At 40.8% G+C, this 15068-nt stretch overlaps 1 protein-coding gene across 1 annotated transcript in view; it reads right to left on the reverse strand.

The window, feature by feature from the left end:
* Positions 1 to 2878: 2878 nt before the first annotated feature.
* Positions 2879 to 15068, reverse strand: part of LOC128645416 (collagen alpha-1(XI) chain-like) — a 256246-nt gene continuing 244056 nt past the window's right edge. Inside the window, exon 24 of the mRNA XM_053698409.1 lies at positions 2879 to 5522. Coding sequence (XP_053554384.1) covers positions 5312 to 5522 — 211 coding nt within the window. The 3' untranslated portion in view covers positions 2879 to 5311. The remainder of the gene's footprint in view (positions 5523 to 15068) is intronic.

Consider the following 15068-nt stretch of genomic DNA (forward strand, 5'->3'; position numbering starts at 1 on the left):
CTCAATTGTGGGGCATTCCAGACATGGATCTGATGGCCTCTCGTCAGAACTTCAAGGTTCCTTGCTACGGGTCCAGATCCAGGGATCCCAAGGCGACTCTAGTAGATGCACTAGTAGCACCTTGGACCTTCAAACTAGCTTATGTATTCCCGCCGTTTCCTCTCATCCCCAGGCTGGTAGCCAGGATCAATCAGGAGAGGGCGTCGGTGATCTTGATAGCTCCTGCGTGGCCACGCAGGACTTGGTATGCAGATCTGGTGAATATGTCATCGGCTCCACCATGGAAGCTACCTTTGAGACGAGACCTTCTTGTTCAAGGTCCGTTCGAACATCCGAATCTGGTCTCACTCCAGCTGACTGCTTGGAGATTGAACGCTTGATCTTATCAAAACGAGGGTTCTCAGATTCTGTTATTGATACTCTTGTTCAGGCCAGAAAGCCTGTAACTAGAAAAATTTACCACAAAATATGGAAAAAATATATCTGTTGGTGTGAATCTAAAGGATTCCCTTGGAACAAGGTAAAGATTCCTAAGATTCTATCCTTTCTTCAAGAAGGATTGGAGAAAGGATTATCAGCAAGTTCCTTGAAGGGACAGATTTCTGCCTTGTCTGTGTTACTTCACAAAAAGCTGGCAGCTGTGCCAGATGTTCAAGCCTTTGTTCAGGCTCTGGTTAGAATCAAGCCTGTTTACAAACCTTTGACTCCTCCTTGGAGTCTCAACTTAGTTCTTTCAGTTCTTCAGGGGGTTCCGTTTGAACCCTTGCATTCCGTTGATATTAAGTTATTATCTTGGAAAGTTTTGTTTTTGGTTGCAATTTCTTCTGCTAGAAGAGTTTCAGAATTATCTGCTCTGCAGTGTTCTCCTCCTTATCTGGTTTTCCATGCAGATAAGGTGGTTTTACGTACTAAACCTGGTTTTCTTCCGAAAGTTGTTTCTAACAAAAACATTAACCAGGAGATAGTCGTGCCTTCTTTGTGTCCGAATCCAGTTTCAAAGAAGGAACGTTTGTTGCACAATTTGGATGTTGTTCGCGCTCTAAAATTCTATTTAGATGCTACAAAGGATTTTAGACAAACATCTTCCTTGTTTGTTGTTTATTCTGGTAAAAGGAGAGGTCAAAAAGCAACTTCTACCTCTCTCTCTTTTTGGATTAAAAGCATCATCAGATTGGCTTATGAGACTGCCGGACGGCAGCCTCCTGAAAGAATCACAGCTCATTCCACTAGGGCTGTGGCTTCCACATGGGCCTTCAAGAACGAGGCTTCTGTTGATCAGATATGTAGGGCAGCGACTTGGTCTTCACTGCACACTTTTACCAAATTTTACAAGTTTGATACTTTTGCTTCTTCTGAGGCTATTTTTGGGAGAAAGGTTTTGCAAACCGTGGTGCCTTCCATTTAGGTGACCTGATTTGCTCCCTCCCTTCATCCGTGTCCTAAAGCTTTGGTATTGGTTCCCACAAGTAAGGATGACGCCGTGGACCGGACACACCTATGTTGGAGAAAACAGAATTTATGTTTACCTGATAAATTACTTTCTCCAACGGTGTGTCCGGACCACGGCCCGCCCTGGTTTTTTAATCAGGTCTGATAATTTATTTTCTTTAACTACAGTCACCACGGTATCATATGGTTTCTCCTATGCAAATATTCCTCCTTTACGTCGGTCGAATGACTGGGGTAGGCGGAGCCTAGGAGGGATCATGTGACCAGCTTTGCTGGGCTCTTTGCCATTTCCTGTTGGGGAAGAGAATATCCCACAAGTAAGGATGACGCCGTGGACCGGACACACCGTTGGAGAAAGTAATTTATCAGGTAAACATAAATTCTGTTTTTCTTTCAAAATATAAAAAGGTAGAATGAATGCACTGAAACTCAGATCTTGGATAGTCAGCTTACACTGGTTATTCCGCCTCAATACCATTAGTAAAGTGTCCTTTGGATAGCTATTTAGACAAGCATGCTGGGTAAAACAGGAAACATAGACAAGGTCTCTATGGATATTTATAGTTTGCTAAAAAAAGACTTGAACATCTTTCCAAGAGAGGATTTTTCATTGAGAGAGAAACAGATGAAAATTTGTTCAATGATTTAAAACTCAGAATTGTGCAATTGGAGCGCAAATTTATTGCGTGTCCGCAAACGGGCAAATTTGCCATTTTGCGGGTGCGTGATAAATAACCAGCCATTACAAGTGGCTGGTTATTGCTACTGCAAGCTCACGGTAGCAATTAGCGCTTAAAAAATTAACCAGAGATCAGATCTCTGGTAAATTTCATAAATTGCAGTAGGGGTATGGAAGAGCAGTTATCATAGAGGCAAAAAATCCTTAAAGATGAAGTCAATCCTAGCACTGTACAAACGCTAGGATTGACTATTGAAACAAATAAAGGGGTTTTTCATTCATGAAGTAAAAGATAGTTCATGTAGAAAGCTCCTTTATTTGTTTCAACCGATCGCCGTTCTTAGCTGCTACAGCAGCCCGCGGCTAAAAATTGTTTTGCTAAGAGGTGACGTTTTCAACTCTTAGGCAATAGCAGTGCAGTACATCTGGCTCCCATGGGCACCAAGCTGTATTTACTGCACGGCTATTGGCTAAGAGGTGAAAACGTCACCTTTTAGCAAAATATTTTTTGGCTGTGGGCTGCCGTAGTAGCTAAGAATGGCGATCGGTTGACACGAATAAAGGCACTTTCTGCATGAAGTATCTTATACTTCATGAATAAAAGTGCCCTTTATTTGTTTCAACAGTCAACCCTTGCGTTTCCAAAATGCTATGGTTGACTTTCACTTTAAATGTGTTACATGTATACATTTTAATTTGAAAAGAATTACAGTACAAAAAATATAAGATAAAATTAAATATTATAAAGTCTACAATGAATTTTATGTTTATTAATTTATAAAATGTCTTATATCATACTGATGCACATGCGTAAAAGAATACCATAACACTTTATGAGGCCTATTTATCAAAGCGTCAACTATGTTGCATTCGCGGGCGTCAATACGCTCGCCAAACATTGCAGCTGCGGATCTGAATACGATCTCCTTATTTATCAAAAAAGCCATCAAAAACACGCGCGTCATGTACGGTGCGAAGAGCATCGGACTGGTGTTAACTAACAGTCATCGATGTTGCAGCTATTTGTGCTTTTCCCAACTTTATTTATACCATTTCAATACTGTCCACGAACAAGCACATTTCTCTTTAGCAAATTATTGTATATAGTGTAAATGTATTCTTTTTCTGAGCAGGACTAATTGCGAATATAGCAAGTAGCGACATATTTGGTGCAAAGTGGAGAGTGAATTATTAGAATTCTTTTTAAGATTGGACATACATATTTTAGTATGTATATACACACACACACACATATATATATATGTGTGTGTGTGTGTGTGTGTGTGTCAGGGGCGTATTAATGCATAGGCCAATGAGGCCGGTGCCTAGAGCGACAGATTTTGGGGGGCGGCACTTCTTTGTTGCACTAAATATGTGCCGAGGATTTAAGAACAAAAAAATTCAAATTTTGACAGCGCGGTTGTCACGTGACCGTCTTTTTGCCATGTCACGTGACGTTTTTGACAAGCTGACCGCCAGTCCGCCTTCCTGTCTAGCAAGCCCCGATAACTTTTGGATGTGATGATCAGTGGAGAGGAGCCTGAGGACTGGAGGGGGCTGAACCGGCTTAACTCAGGTAGGGAAGGGAAGGGCAGGGCAGTGCAGTCAACAGCATTTGCACGCTGACAGAGTCAGAGGACTCAGTGTATTTTCTATAGGCTAGCTGTGTACACTGTACAGTCAGTGTGGCGTGGCTTCATCTAATGCCGCCCTACTCCTCTGATATTTTATTGCCTGCCCTGTACAGTTACACAGTGTGTGCTTGTGTTTACTGTGTGTAGCGAGCCTGTAGGCAATAAAATAGCAGAGGAGGCGGCCTTAGGTTAAGAACTAAGTCTAGGCGGCATTAGGTTAAGAACTAAGTCTTGAGCAACTCTTGATCTATATAATTTAAATACACATACCCGCTCATTTTAAAAGCAGTTTTGTTTACTTCTTAATGTGGCTGGGCACATACTTTCAAAGTATAATACACAATGTAACAAATGGCACTTTCTTTTTTTTTGGCAGTTCTGATGAGTGATCAATGACAGAAGTATCAAGCAATTTGATTTGTTAGTGATAGTTTATAATGTATATTTGAATCAGATTGGCTAATGTCATAAATCATGTGATTATGCATATTCCAATCAAAAGTGGTGGAAAAATTCACTAGTGTGTGGGTTATTTAGGAGTTTGCGTCATAATTGGTGTGAAAAGTGTTGAGTCAAATATGGCGCGAAGTGGAGAGTGGGACTTGTATTACATGGCTTAAACATGGTGCACATAGATTTTTCAAAAAAATAAAAAGGAAGTTAGCTATATTATGTATTTCTATTAGTGCGACAAGTTTGGAGCAAAACTTTGCACCAAATATGTAGAAATAATATTGTCCCCTTGATTTGTAATGAGAGACAAAGTTGTAGCATAATTCATCAGTAGTAATGTATTTTTAATTTGTATCCCTATATCTACTAGTGCACCAAATGTGGAGCAATAATACTGTTTGATTTTTGAAGGGTATACATATTTAATAGTTTGTAATTGACTTTTATTAGGTGATATGCTTCATTCTCTTGCAGCATCGAACATAAGATTTCAGTGTTTTCCGACTCCCATTGAGTTCTATGGCATCCGCGACCTCAAGGGTAGGTACGCTGCATCAGAAAAGACGCGAGCGTAACTGCTGAATTTTTGATAACTTCGTAAGAGCTTCAAACAGTGTCGAATAGGAAGGTGAATAAACACAATTCAGCTTGAATTCCACGGGTTTTCAACTCGCATCGATCTGCGTCGGATTGAGATCGCGGGATCGTATGTTACGTCAAAAATTTCAACATTTGACGATCTTGACGCTTTGATAATATATGGCGGATCAATCTTGCGACAATTACAACAATTCCAGCGTATTTTCAGTTGACGCTTTGATAAATAGGCCTCTATATCTATTGTGGTTTAAAATAAAATATGTTATAAACATCAGGAGTGGTCACCTGAAGTTTTAACGTATGTTTTATCTTCAAAAGCTAAAAAATAATAAAAATCTAAAGTTTAATACAAAGGAATAAAACCGTTTTGTCTGTGGAGAACTTAATGGCTCTTCTCCCATGACTAAAGTTTTGGCCTCTCAGTAACTTTTTAGGAGGGGAACAAAACCCCTTAATCACTGCTGGTACAATGACAAGTCTTTCAAGTATCTTGTTTTCACCACATATACAGATAGGGAAAAGCTATTTCGATGCACAAAACAGCTAGTGACTGGCTGCAGCTGTAGGACTCAGGATCCAGGAGCAGGCCCTGATTTATGGCCGATCCAAGACCATCTTTATTAGTGTAACTCCTCCAGTCTCCACAATTTCTCTTACGTACAGGGGTTCCAATTCTGCTAGAGCCATGCCAAAACGCCTTCTGAGGCCTAGGAGTTAGAGATGTGAGGAAAACTGATTAAGCATGAGGAAAGAAAGGACTAATTTATTCATCTACATTCCTAAAAGGAATATTGTAGTTTCTAAAAATAATAATTATTCAGCAGGGGAGGTAAGCTAAACATACTAAAGAGGCTTATGTCCAAGGACTTTTCTGAGAAAGAGAAAAATAATATAAAATTTGCTAAAAAATGTATTTATTTATTTTTGTATAAAACATTTAGGGCTAGATTACAAGTAGAGTGCTGTCGTCTGCAAGCAAGCGATATGGGGTTTTTCAAGGCCAGTTGCGTGCAAGCTAAATTCCCTCCATATTACAAGTTGAAAATAAATGTGAACGCATGAGCCCAATCTTGATTTATGCTAGAGTGATTGATGCGACTTCAGAGCTCATAACAACAGTATCTCATAAAAATTATTAAAAAAGAAAAGATATAAGGGCTTTAACATTCCTACAGATTTCTAGGTATGTGTGTGTGTGTATATATATATATATATATATATATATATACACAGGTGGCCCTCGTTTTACAACGGTTCAATTTACACCGTTTCAGAATAACAACCTTTTTTTCCAGTCATGTGACTACTATTGAAAAGCATTGAGAAGCAGTGCATTTATTAAAATAGCCAGTAAGTGGAGCTGTCCGCTTGTGTTGCAGCGCAGCCAAGCAAGCTGAAATTAATCAGTTTAACCAGACCTGAGCAATCGAGCAGATTTTAAAGGAACAAGATCTTCCTGTCTATAAATCAGTCCAGATTGGAATGCATAGAAAGAACTGTTTGCAGAAAAATGCAAGTTTAGTCTGTGTTGTGTGATTATTTTATTAGGTTTATAATGCTGTTTAGCAAATGTTTTTGTTCATTTAACTTAGTTTAATTATATATTCTGTGTTGTGTGATTATTTTATTAGGTTTATAATGCTGTTTAGCATTTAAAGTCTTCATTTCAAAGCTTTAAAAATAATGTATTAGGTGTTACTTATGACAATTTTGAGAGGGGCCTGGAACCTATCTCCCTCACTTCCCATTGACTTACATTATAAACTGGGTTTCAATTTACAATGGTTTCGATTTACAACCATTCCTTCTGGAACCTAACCCCGGCGTAAACTGAGGGCTACCTGTATGTATATATATATATATATATATATATATATATATTTTTTTTTTTTATGTGTGCACATATGTATTTATGTGTATATGTGTATTTACAGGCATACATACACATATAAACACATAAATACATATGTACACGTGTGTGTGTGTGTGTGTATATATATATATATATATATATATATATGTGCATTGGAGCCTTTTGTAGTCAAGTAGATGAAAACATAAAATATTATATTTATGCAATATTCATATTTAATAAAGTTTTATATTGTGTATAATATATACAAGGTATAAATATATATATTTGTGCAAAAATCCAACAGATATTTATTTAAATGTCTCTTTAAGAATAAACAGAACATATTCTGTTATGTGCAGAACATTGGATTATGAAACACGCAATATCTTCTTCTTATGTTACGCTTTTAAATAACCACAATCGTGTTTGTGCGACTTTTGGGCGCTTGTGACTTCTCAAAGTCTATTTGTTACCATGACTTTGCAAACGCGAGAGTGCAAACTTTTTACTTTTAACTCGTAATACGAGCGCGAATCGCTAAGTGCAAAAACATAAATTTATGCTTACTAGATAAATTCCTTTCCTTCCGGATAGGGAGAGTCCACAGCTTCATTCCTTACTGTTGGGAAATACAACACCTGGCCACCAGGAGGAGGCAAAGACACCCCAGCCAAAGGCTTAAATATCCCTCCCACTTCCTCATTACCCCAGTCATTCTGCCGAGGGAACAAGGAAAAGTAGGAGAAACATCAGGGTATAAATGGTGCCAGAAGAATAAAATAAATAATAGGGGACCGCCCATAGACGAGAAAAAAATGGGCGGGGGCCGTGGACTCTTCCTATCCGGAAGGAAAATAATTTATCTGGTAAGCATAAATTATGTTTTCCTTCCTGTGGCCTAGATTTGGAGTTTTGTCGGTAAAGACCCGCGTAGCTAACGCCGGCTTTTTTCTGGCCGCACCATAAAAATAACTCTGGTATTGAGATTCCACATAAAGGCAGCGTTAGGCTCCAAAAAAGGAGCGTAGAGCATATTTAACGCAGCTTCAACTCTCGATACCAGAGTTGCTTACGCAAGCGGTCAGCCTCAAAAACGTGCTCGTGCACGATTCTCCCATAGAAAACAATGGGGCTGTTTGAGCTGAAAAAAAACCTAACACCTGCAAAAAAGCCGCGTTCAGCTCCTAACGCAGCCCCATTGTTTGCTATGCGGAAACACTTCCTACGTCTGCACCTAACACTCTAGCATGTACCCCGAGTCTAAACACCCCTAACCTTACACTTATTAACCCCTAATCTGCCGCCCCCGCTATCGCTGACCCCTGCATATTATTATTAACCCCTAATCTGCCGCTCCGTAAACCGCCGCTACTTACATTATCCCTATGTACCCCTAATCTGCTGCCCTAACATCGCCGACCCCTATATTATATTTATTAACCCCTAATCTGCCCCCCACAACGTCGCCTCCACCTGCCTACACTTATTAACTCCTAATCTGCCGAGCGGACCTGAGCGCTACTATAATAAAGTTATTAACCCCTAATCCGCCTCACTAACCCTATAATAAATAGTATTAACCCCTAATCTGCCCTCCCTAACATCGCCGACACCTAACTTCAATTATTAACCCCTAATCTGCCGACTGGAGCTCACCGCTATTCTAATAAATGTATTAACCCCTAAAGCTAAGTCTAACCCTAACACTAACACCCCCCTAAATTAAATATAATTTAAATCTAACGAAATTAATTATCTCTTATTAAATAAATTATTCCTATTTAAAGCTAAATACTTACCTGTAAAATAAATCCTAATATAGCTACAATATAAATTATAATTATATTATAGCTATTTTAGGATTAATATTTATTTGACAGGCAACTTTGTAATTATTTTAACCAGGTACAATAGCTATTAAATAGTTAAGAACTATTTAATAGTTACCTAGTTAAAATAATTACAAAATTACCTGTAAAATAAATCCTAACCTAAGTTACAATTAAACCTAACACTATACTATCATTACATTAATTAAATAAAATACCTACAATTACCTACAATTAAACCTAACACTACACTATCAATAAATAAATTAAATACAATTCCTACAAATAACTACAATGAAATAAACTAACTAAAGTACAAAAAATAAAAAAGAACTAAGTTACAAAAAATAAAAAAATATTTACAAACATAAGAAAAATATTACAACAATTTTAAACTAATTACACCTACTCTAAGCCCCCTAATAAAATAACAAAGACCCCCAAAATAAAAAATGCCCTACCCTATTCTAAATTACTAAAGTTCAAAGCTCTTTTACCTTACCAGCCCTGAACAGGGCCCTTTGCGGGGCATGCCCCAAGAAGTTCAGCTCTTTTGCCTGTAAAAAAAAAACCATACAATACCCCCCCCAACATTACAACCCACCACCCACATACCCCTAATCTAACCCAAACCCCCCTTAAATAAACCTAACACTAAGCCCCTGAAGATCTTCCTACCTTATCTTCACCATACCAGGTTCACCGATCCGTCCTGAAGAGCTCCTCCGATGTCCTGATCCAAGCCCAAGCGGGGGGCTGAAGAGGTCCATGATCCAGCTGAAGTCTTCATCCAAGCGGGAGCTGAAGAGGTCTATGATCCGGATGAAGTCTTCATCCAAGCAGGAGCTGAAGAGGTCCATGATCCGGATGAAGTCTTCTATCAATGGCATCTTCAATCTTCTTTCTTCGGGAGCCATCATCTTCCATCCGACGCGGAACATCCTCTTCTCCCGACGCCTACTAGCCGAATGACGGTTCCTTTAAGGGACGTCATCCAAGATGGCGTCCCTCGAATTCCGATTGGCTGATAGGATTCTGTCAGCCAATCGGAATTAAGGTAGGAATATTCTGATTGGCTGATGGAATCAGCCAATCAGAATCAAGTTCAATCCGATTGGCTGATCCAATCAGCCAATCAGATTGAGCTCGCATTCTATTGGCTGTTCCGATCAGCCAATAGAATGCAAGCTCAATCTGATTGGCTGATTGGATCAGTCAATCGGATTGAACTTGATTCTGATTGGCTGATTCCATCAGCCAATCAGAATATTCCTACCTTAATTCCGATTGGCTGATAGAATCCTATCAGCCAATCGGAATTCGAGGGACGCCATCTTGGATGACGTCCCTTAAAGGAACCGTCATTCGGCTAGTAGGTGTCTGGAGAAGAGGATGTTCCGCGTCGGATGGAAGATGATGGCTCCCGAAGAAAGAAGATTGAAGATGCCGTTGATAGAAGACTTCATCCGGATCATGGACCTCTTCAGCTCCCGCTTGGATGAAGACTTCATCCGGATCATGGACCTCTTCAGCTCCCGCTTGGATGAAGACTTCAGCCGGATCATGGACCTCTTCAGCCCCCGCTTGGGCTTGGATCAGGACATCGGAGGAGCTCTTCAGGACGGATCGGTGAACCTGGTATGGTGAAGATAAGGTAGGAAGATCTTCAGGGGCTTAGTGTTAGGTTTATTTAAGGGGGGTTTGGGTTAGATTAGGGGTATGTGGGTGGTGGGTTGTAATGTTGGGGGGGGGTATTGTATGTTTTTTTTTACAGGCAAAAGAGCTGAACTTCTTGGGGCATGCCCCGCAAAGGGCCTTGTTCAGGGCTGGTAAGGTAAAAGAGCTTTGAACTTTAGTAATTTAGAATAGGGTAGGGCATTTTTTATCTTGGGGGTCTTTGTTATTTTATTAGGGGGCTTAGAGTAGGTGTAATTAGTTTAAAATTGTTGTAATATTTTTCTTATGTTTGTAAATATTTTTTTATTTTTTGTAACTTAGTTCTTTTTTATTTTTTGTACTTTAGTTAGTTTATTTCATTGTAGTTATTTGTAGGAATTGTATTTAATTTATTTATTGATAGTGTAGTGTTAGGTTTAATTGTAGGTAATTGTAGGTATTTTATTTAATTAATTTAATGATAGTATAGTGTTAGGTTTAATTGTAACTTAGGTTAGGATTTATTTTACAGGTAATTTTGTAATTATTTTAACTAGGTAACTATTAAATAGTTCTTAACTATTTAATAGCTATTGTACCTGGTTAAAATAATTACAAAGTTGCCTGTCAAATAAATATTAATCCTAAAATAGCTATAATATAAGTATAATTTATATTGTAGCTATATTAGGATTTATTTTACAGGTAAGTATTTAGCTTTAAATAGGAATAATTTATTTAATAAGAGATAATTAATTTCGTTAGATGTAAATTATATTTAACTTAGGGGGGTGTTAGTGTTAGGGTTAGACTTATCTTTAGGGGTTAATACATTTATTAGAATAGCGGTGAGCTCCGGTCGGCAGATTAGGTGTTAGGGGCAGCAGATTAGGGGTACATAAGGATAACGTAGGTGGCGGCGCTTTGCGGTCGGCAGATTAGGGGTTAATTATTGTAGGTAGCTGGCTGCAACGTTGTGGGGGGCAGATTAGGGGTTAATAAATATAATATAGGGGTCGGCGGTGTTAGGGGCAGCAGATTAGGGGTACATAAGGATAACGTAGGTGGCGGCGCTTTGCGGTCGGCAGATTAGGGGTTAATAAGTGTAGGTAGGTGGAGGCGACGTTGTGGGGGGCAGGTTAGGGGTTAATAAATATAATACAGGGGTCGGCGGTGTTAGGGGCAGCAAATTAGGGGTACATAAGGATAACGTAGGTGGCGGTCGGCAGATTAGGGGTTAAAATTTTTTAATCAAGTGGTGGCGATGTGGGGGGACCTCGGTTTAGGGGTACATAGGTAGTTTATGGGTGTTAGTGTACTTTAGAGCACAGTAGTTAAGAGCTTTATAAACCGGCGTTAGCCCAGAAAGCTCTTAACTACTGACTTTTTTCCTGCGGCTGGAGTTTTGTCGTTAGATGTCTAACGCTCACTTCAGACACGACTCTAAATACCGGAGTTAGAAAGATCCCATTGAAAAGATAGGATACGCAATTGACGTAAGGGGATCTGCGGTATGGAAAAGTCGCGGCTGACAAGTGAGCGTTAGACCCTATTTTGAGTGACTCCAAATACCGGAGTTAGCCTAAAACCAGCGTTCGGAGCCTCTAACGCTGGTTTTCACGGCTACCGCCAAACTCCAAATCTAGGCCTAAGATAGGGAGAGTCCACGGCTTCATTCCTTACTGTTGGGAAAACTATACCCTAGCTCCAGAGGACATTGAATGAATAATGGGAAGGAACAAAAAGGAAGAGGCGGACCCTATTCTGAGGGCATCACAGCCTGCAAAACTTTTCTCCCGAAAGCTGCTTCAGCGGAAGTAAAAACATCAAACTTGTAAAATTTTGAAATAGTATGTAAGGAGGACCTTACAAATCTGATCCATAGAGGCCTGAGAGGAAGCCACTGCTCTAGTGGAATGAGCCCTAATCCTCTCAGGAGGACGATGTCCCACTGTCCAGCTAAACGGATGACACTCCTCAACCAAAAAGATAGGAAAGTTGAAGTATTCTTCTGCTCCTTACGCTTCCCCAAATAGACATCAAACAAGGAGGAAGATTGTCTAAACTCCTTAGTAGCCTGAAGATACAACTTCAAGGTGCGAACCACATACAAATTGTGAGGTTGTGAAGCGTTCCTTCGATGAAGAAGGATTAGTACACAAGGAAGGAACCACAATCTCCTGATTGATGTTGCGATCTGACACAACCGTAGGAAGAAAACCTAATTTAGTACGTAAAACTGCCTTATCTGCATGAAAAATCAGATAAGGGGGCTCACATTGCAAAGCAGAGATCTCAGAAACCCAGAGGACCACAGAGGCAATAGCCAATAAAAAGAGAACCTTCCAAGATAACAATTTAATGTTAATGGAATGCAGAGGCTCAAATTGAACCTGTTGCAAAACCTGAACAAGATTTAGGCTCCAAGGAGGAACCCCATATCTAAACACAGGTCTGATCCTAATCAGAGCCTTAACAAAGGACTGCACGTCTGGAAGCTCAGCCAGTCTCTTGTGCAATAAAACCGACAGGTCCAAAATCTGTCCCCTCAGGGAACTAGCAGAAAGGCCCCTTTCCAGCCCATCCTGGAGAAAAGATAAGATCTTGGCAACCTTAACTCGATGCCAGGAAAAACCACGCTCTTCACACCAGAAAAAGTAGGTCCTCCACACCTTGTGGTAGATACGCCGAGTAACTGGTTTACGAGCTTGAATAAGAGTATCAATGACACTCTCAGAGAAACCTCTCTTGGCTAAGACTAAGCGTTCAATCTCCACGCAGTCAGTCTCATAGAATCTAGATTTTTATGAACAAAAGGACATTGTATCAGCAGGTCTCTGCGACAAGGTAACTTCCACGGAGGAGATAAGGACATCCCACTAGATCCGTGAACCCCGTCCTTCGCGGCCACGATGGAGCAATCAGGATTACTGATACCCGCTCCTGCTTGATGCGGGCCACTAATCGAGGAAGAAGCGGTAATGGAGGAAAAATATATATGAGTTTGAACCTCCAGGACACTGCTAGTGCATCTATTAGATCTGCTTGGGGATCCCTCGACCCATACCTGTGTAGCTTGGTATTGAGACACGGCGCCCTGAGATCTATCTCCAGCATCCCCCACTTGCTGCATATCTCTTCAAACACCTTGGGATGGAGAGACTATTCCCCTGGATGGGAGGATTGCCTGCTGAGAAAATCTGCTTCCCAGTTGTCCACACCCAGAATGTGGATCGCTGACAGCGAACAGCTGTGGACCTCTGCCCACTCCAGAATCTAAGATACTTCCTTCATCACCAAGGAACTTCTCGTTCCCCCCTGATGGTTGATGTAAGCCACCAAGGTTATATTGTCTGAATGGAATCTGATAAACTGAGACAAACCCAGAAGTGGCCAAGCCTTTAAGGCCTTGAAGATTGCCCGTAGTTCCAAAATATTGATCGGGAGGGAGGACTCCTCTTGAGTCCACAACCCTTGTGCCTTCCTGGCACCCCAAACAGCTCCCTATCTGGATAGGCTTGCGTCCATAGTCACAATCTCCAAGGATGGTCTTAAGAAGCATGTCTCTCAGGACAGATTATCTGGACAGAGCCACCAAGAGAGCGATTCTCTTGACCGACTGTCTAATAAAATCTGTTGAGACAGATCTGAATGATCGCTGTTCCACTGCCTCAGCATGCACAGTTGTAAAGATCTGAGACGGAACCTGGCAAAAGGAATGATGTCCATGCAGGACGCCATGAGACCAATCACCTCCATACACTGAGACACAGAGGGACCCAAGGAGGTCCGGAGGGAAAGACATGCCGAAGTTAGCTTGCAACGTCTCTGGTCTGTTCGAAATATCCTCATGTATATGGAGTCTATTATAGTACCCAGGAGTTCCAACCTGGTACTTGGGATAAGAGAACTCTTTTCCAAGTTTATCTTCATTCCATGTGATCAAAGAAGACTGAGAAGGGACTCAGAGAATTCTTCCGCAAGATGAAAGGATGGTTCTTGCACCAGAATATGTCCAAGTATGGGGTTACTGCAATACCCTGAGTTCTAGCAATGGGTAGAAGAGCCCCCAGAACCTTCATAAAGATTCTTGGAGCAGTAGAGAGGCCAAACAAAAGGGCAATGAACTGGAACTGCTGGTCCAGGAATGCAAACCTCAGGAACTGAAAGTGTTCCCTGTGGATTGGAACATAAAGGTAAGCATCCTTCAGATCTATAGTGGTCATAAACTGGCCCTACTGAATCAAAGGAAGGATGGACCTTATCGTCTCCATCTTGAAAGAAGGGACACTGAGAAATTTGTTTAAGCACTTAGGGTCCAGAATTGGGCGGAAAGTTCCCTCCTTCTTTGGGACCACGAAAAGGTTTGAATAAAACCCCAAACCTCTTTCTTTGATAGGCACCGGAACAACAACTCCTAAAGAGGATAGATCCCAAATGCACCCTAGAAAGGCATCCCTCTTTTCTGGTCTGGTAGAGAGATTCGAGAGAATGAATCTGCTCCTTGGATGAGATTTAAAGCCTATCTTGTATCCCTGAGATACCACCTCCAGGGCCCACAGATCCTGTACGTCCTTGAACTAGGCGTCTGAAAAAAAGAGACAGTCTGCCCCTTCACGATCCGATCCCGGATCGGGGGCCACCCCTTCATGCTGATTTGTTTTCGGCGGGCTTCCTATTCTGCTTGGATTTATTCCAGGACTGAGCTGGGTTCCAAGTACTCTTGGGTTGCTCGGGCTTGTAGGAGTATTGTTGTCATTGGGATTTGTCAGAATGAAAGGAACGAAAATGAGAAGATTGTCGTCCCTTAGAGTTGTTCTTATTATCTTGGGGTCCAGAATTGGGCGGAAAGTTCCCTCCTTCTTTGGGACCACGAAAAGGTTTGAATAAAACCCCAAACCTCTTTCTTTGAT

This window comes from Bombina bombina, chromosome 1 (assembly GCF_027579735.1).
Source record: "Bombina bombina isolate aBomBom1 chromosome 1, aBomBom1.pri, whole genome shotgun sequence".
NCBI lineage: Eukaryota > Metazoa > Chordata > Amphibia > Anura > Bombinatoridae > Bombina > Bombina bombina.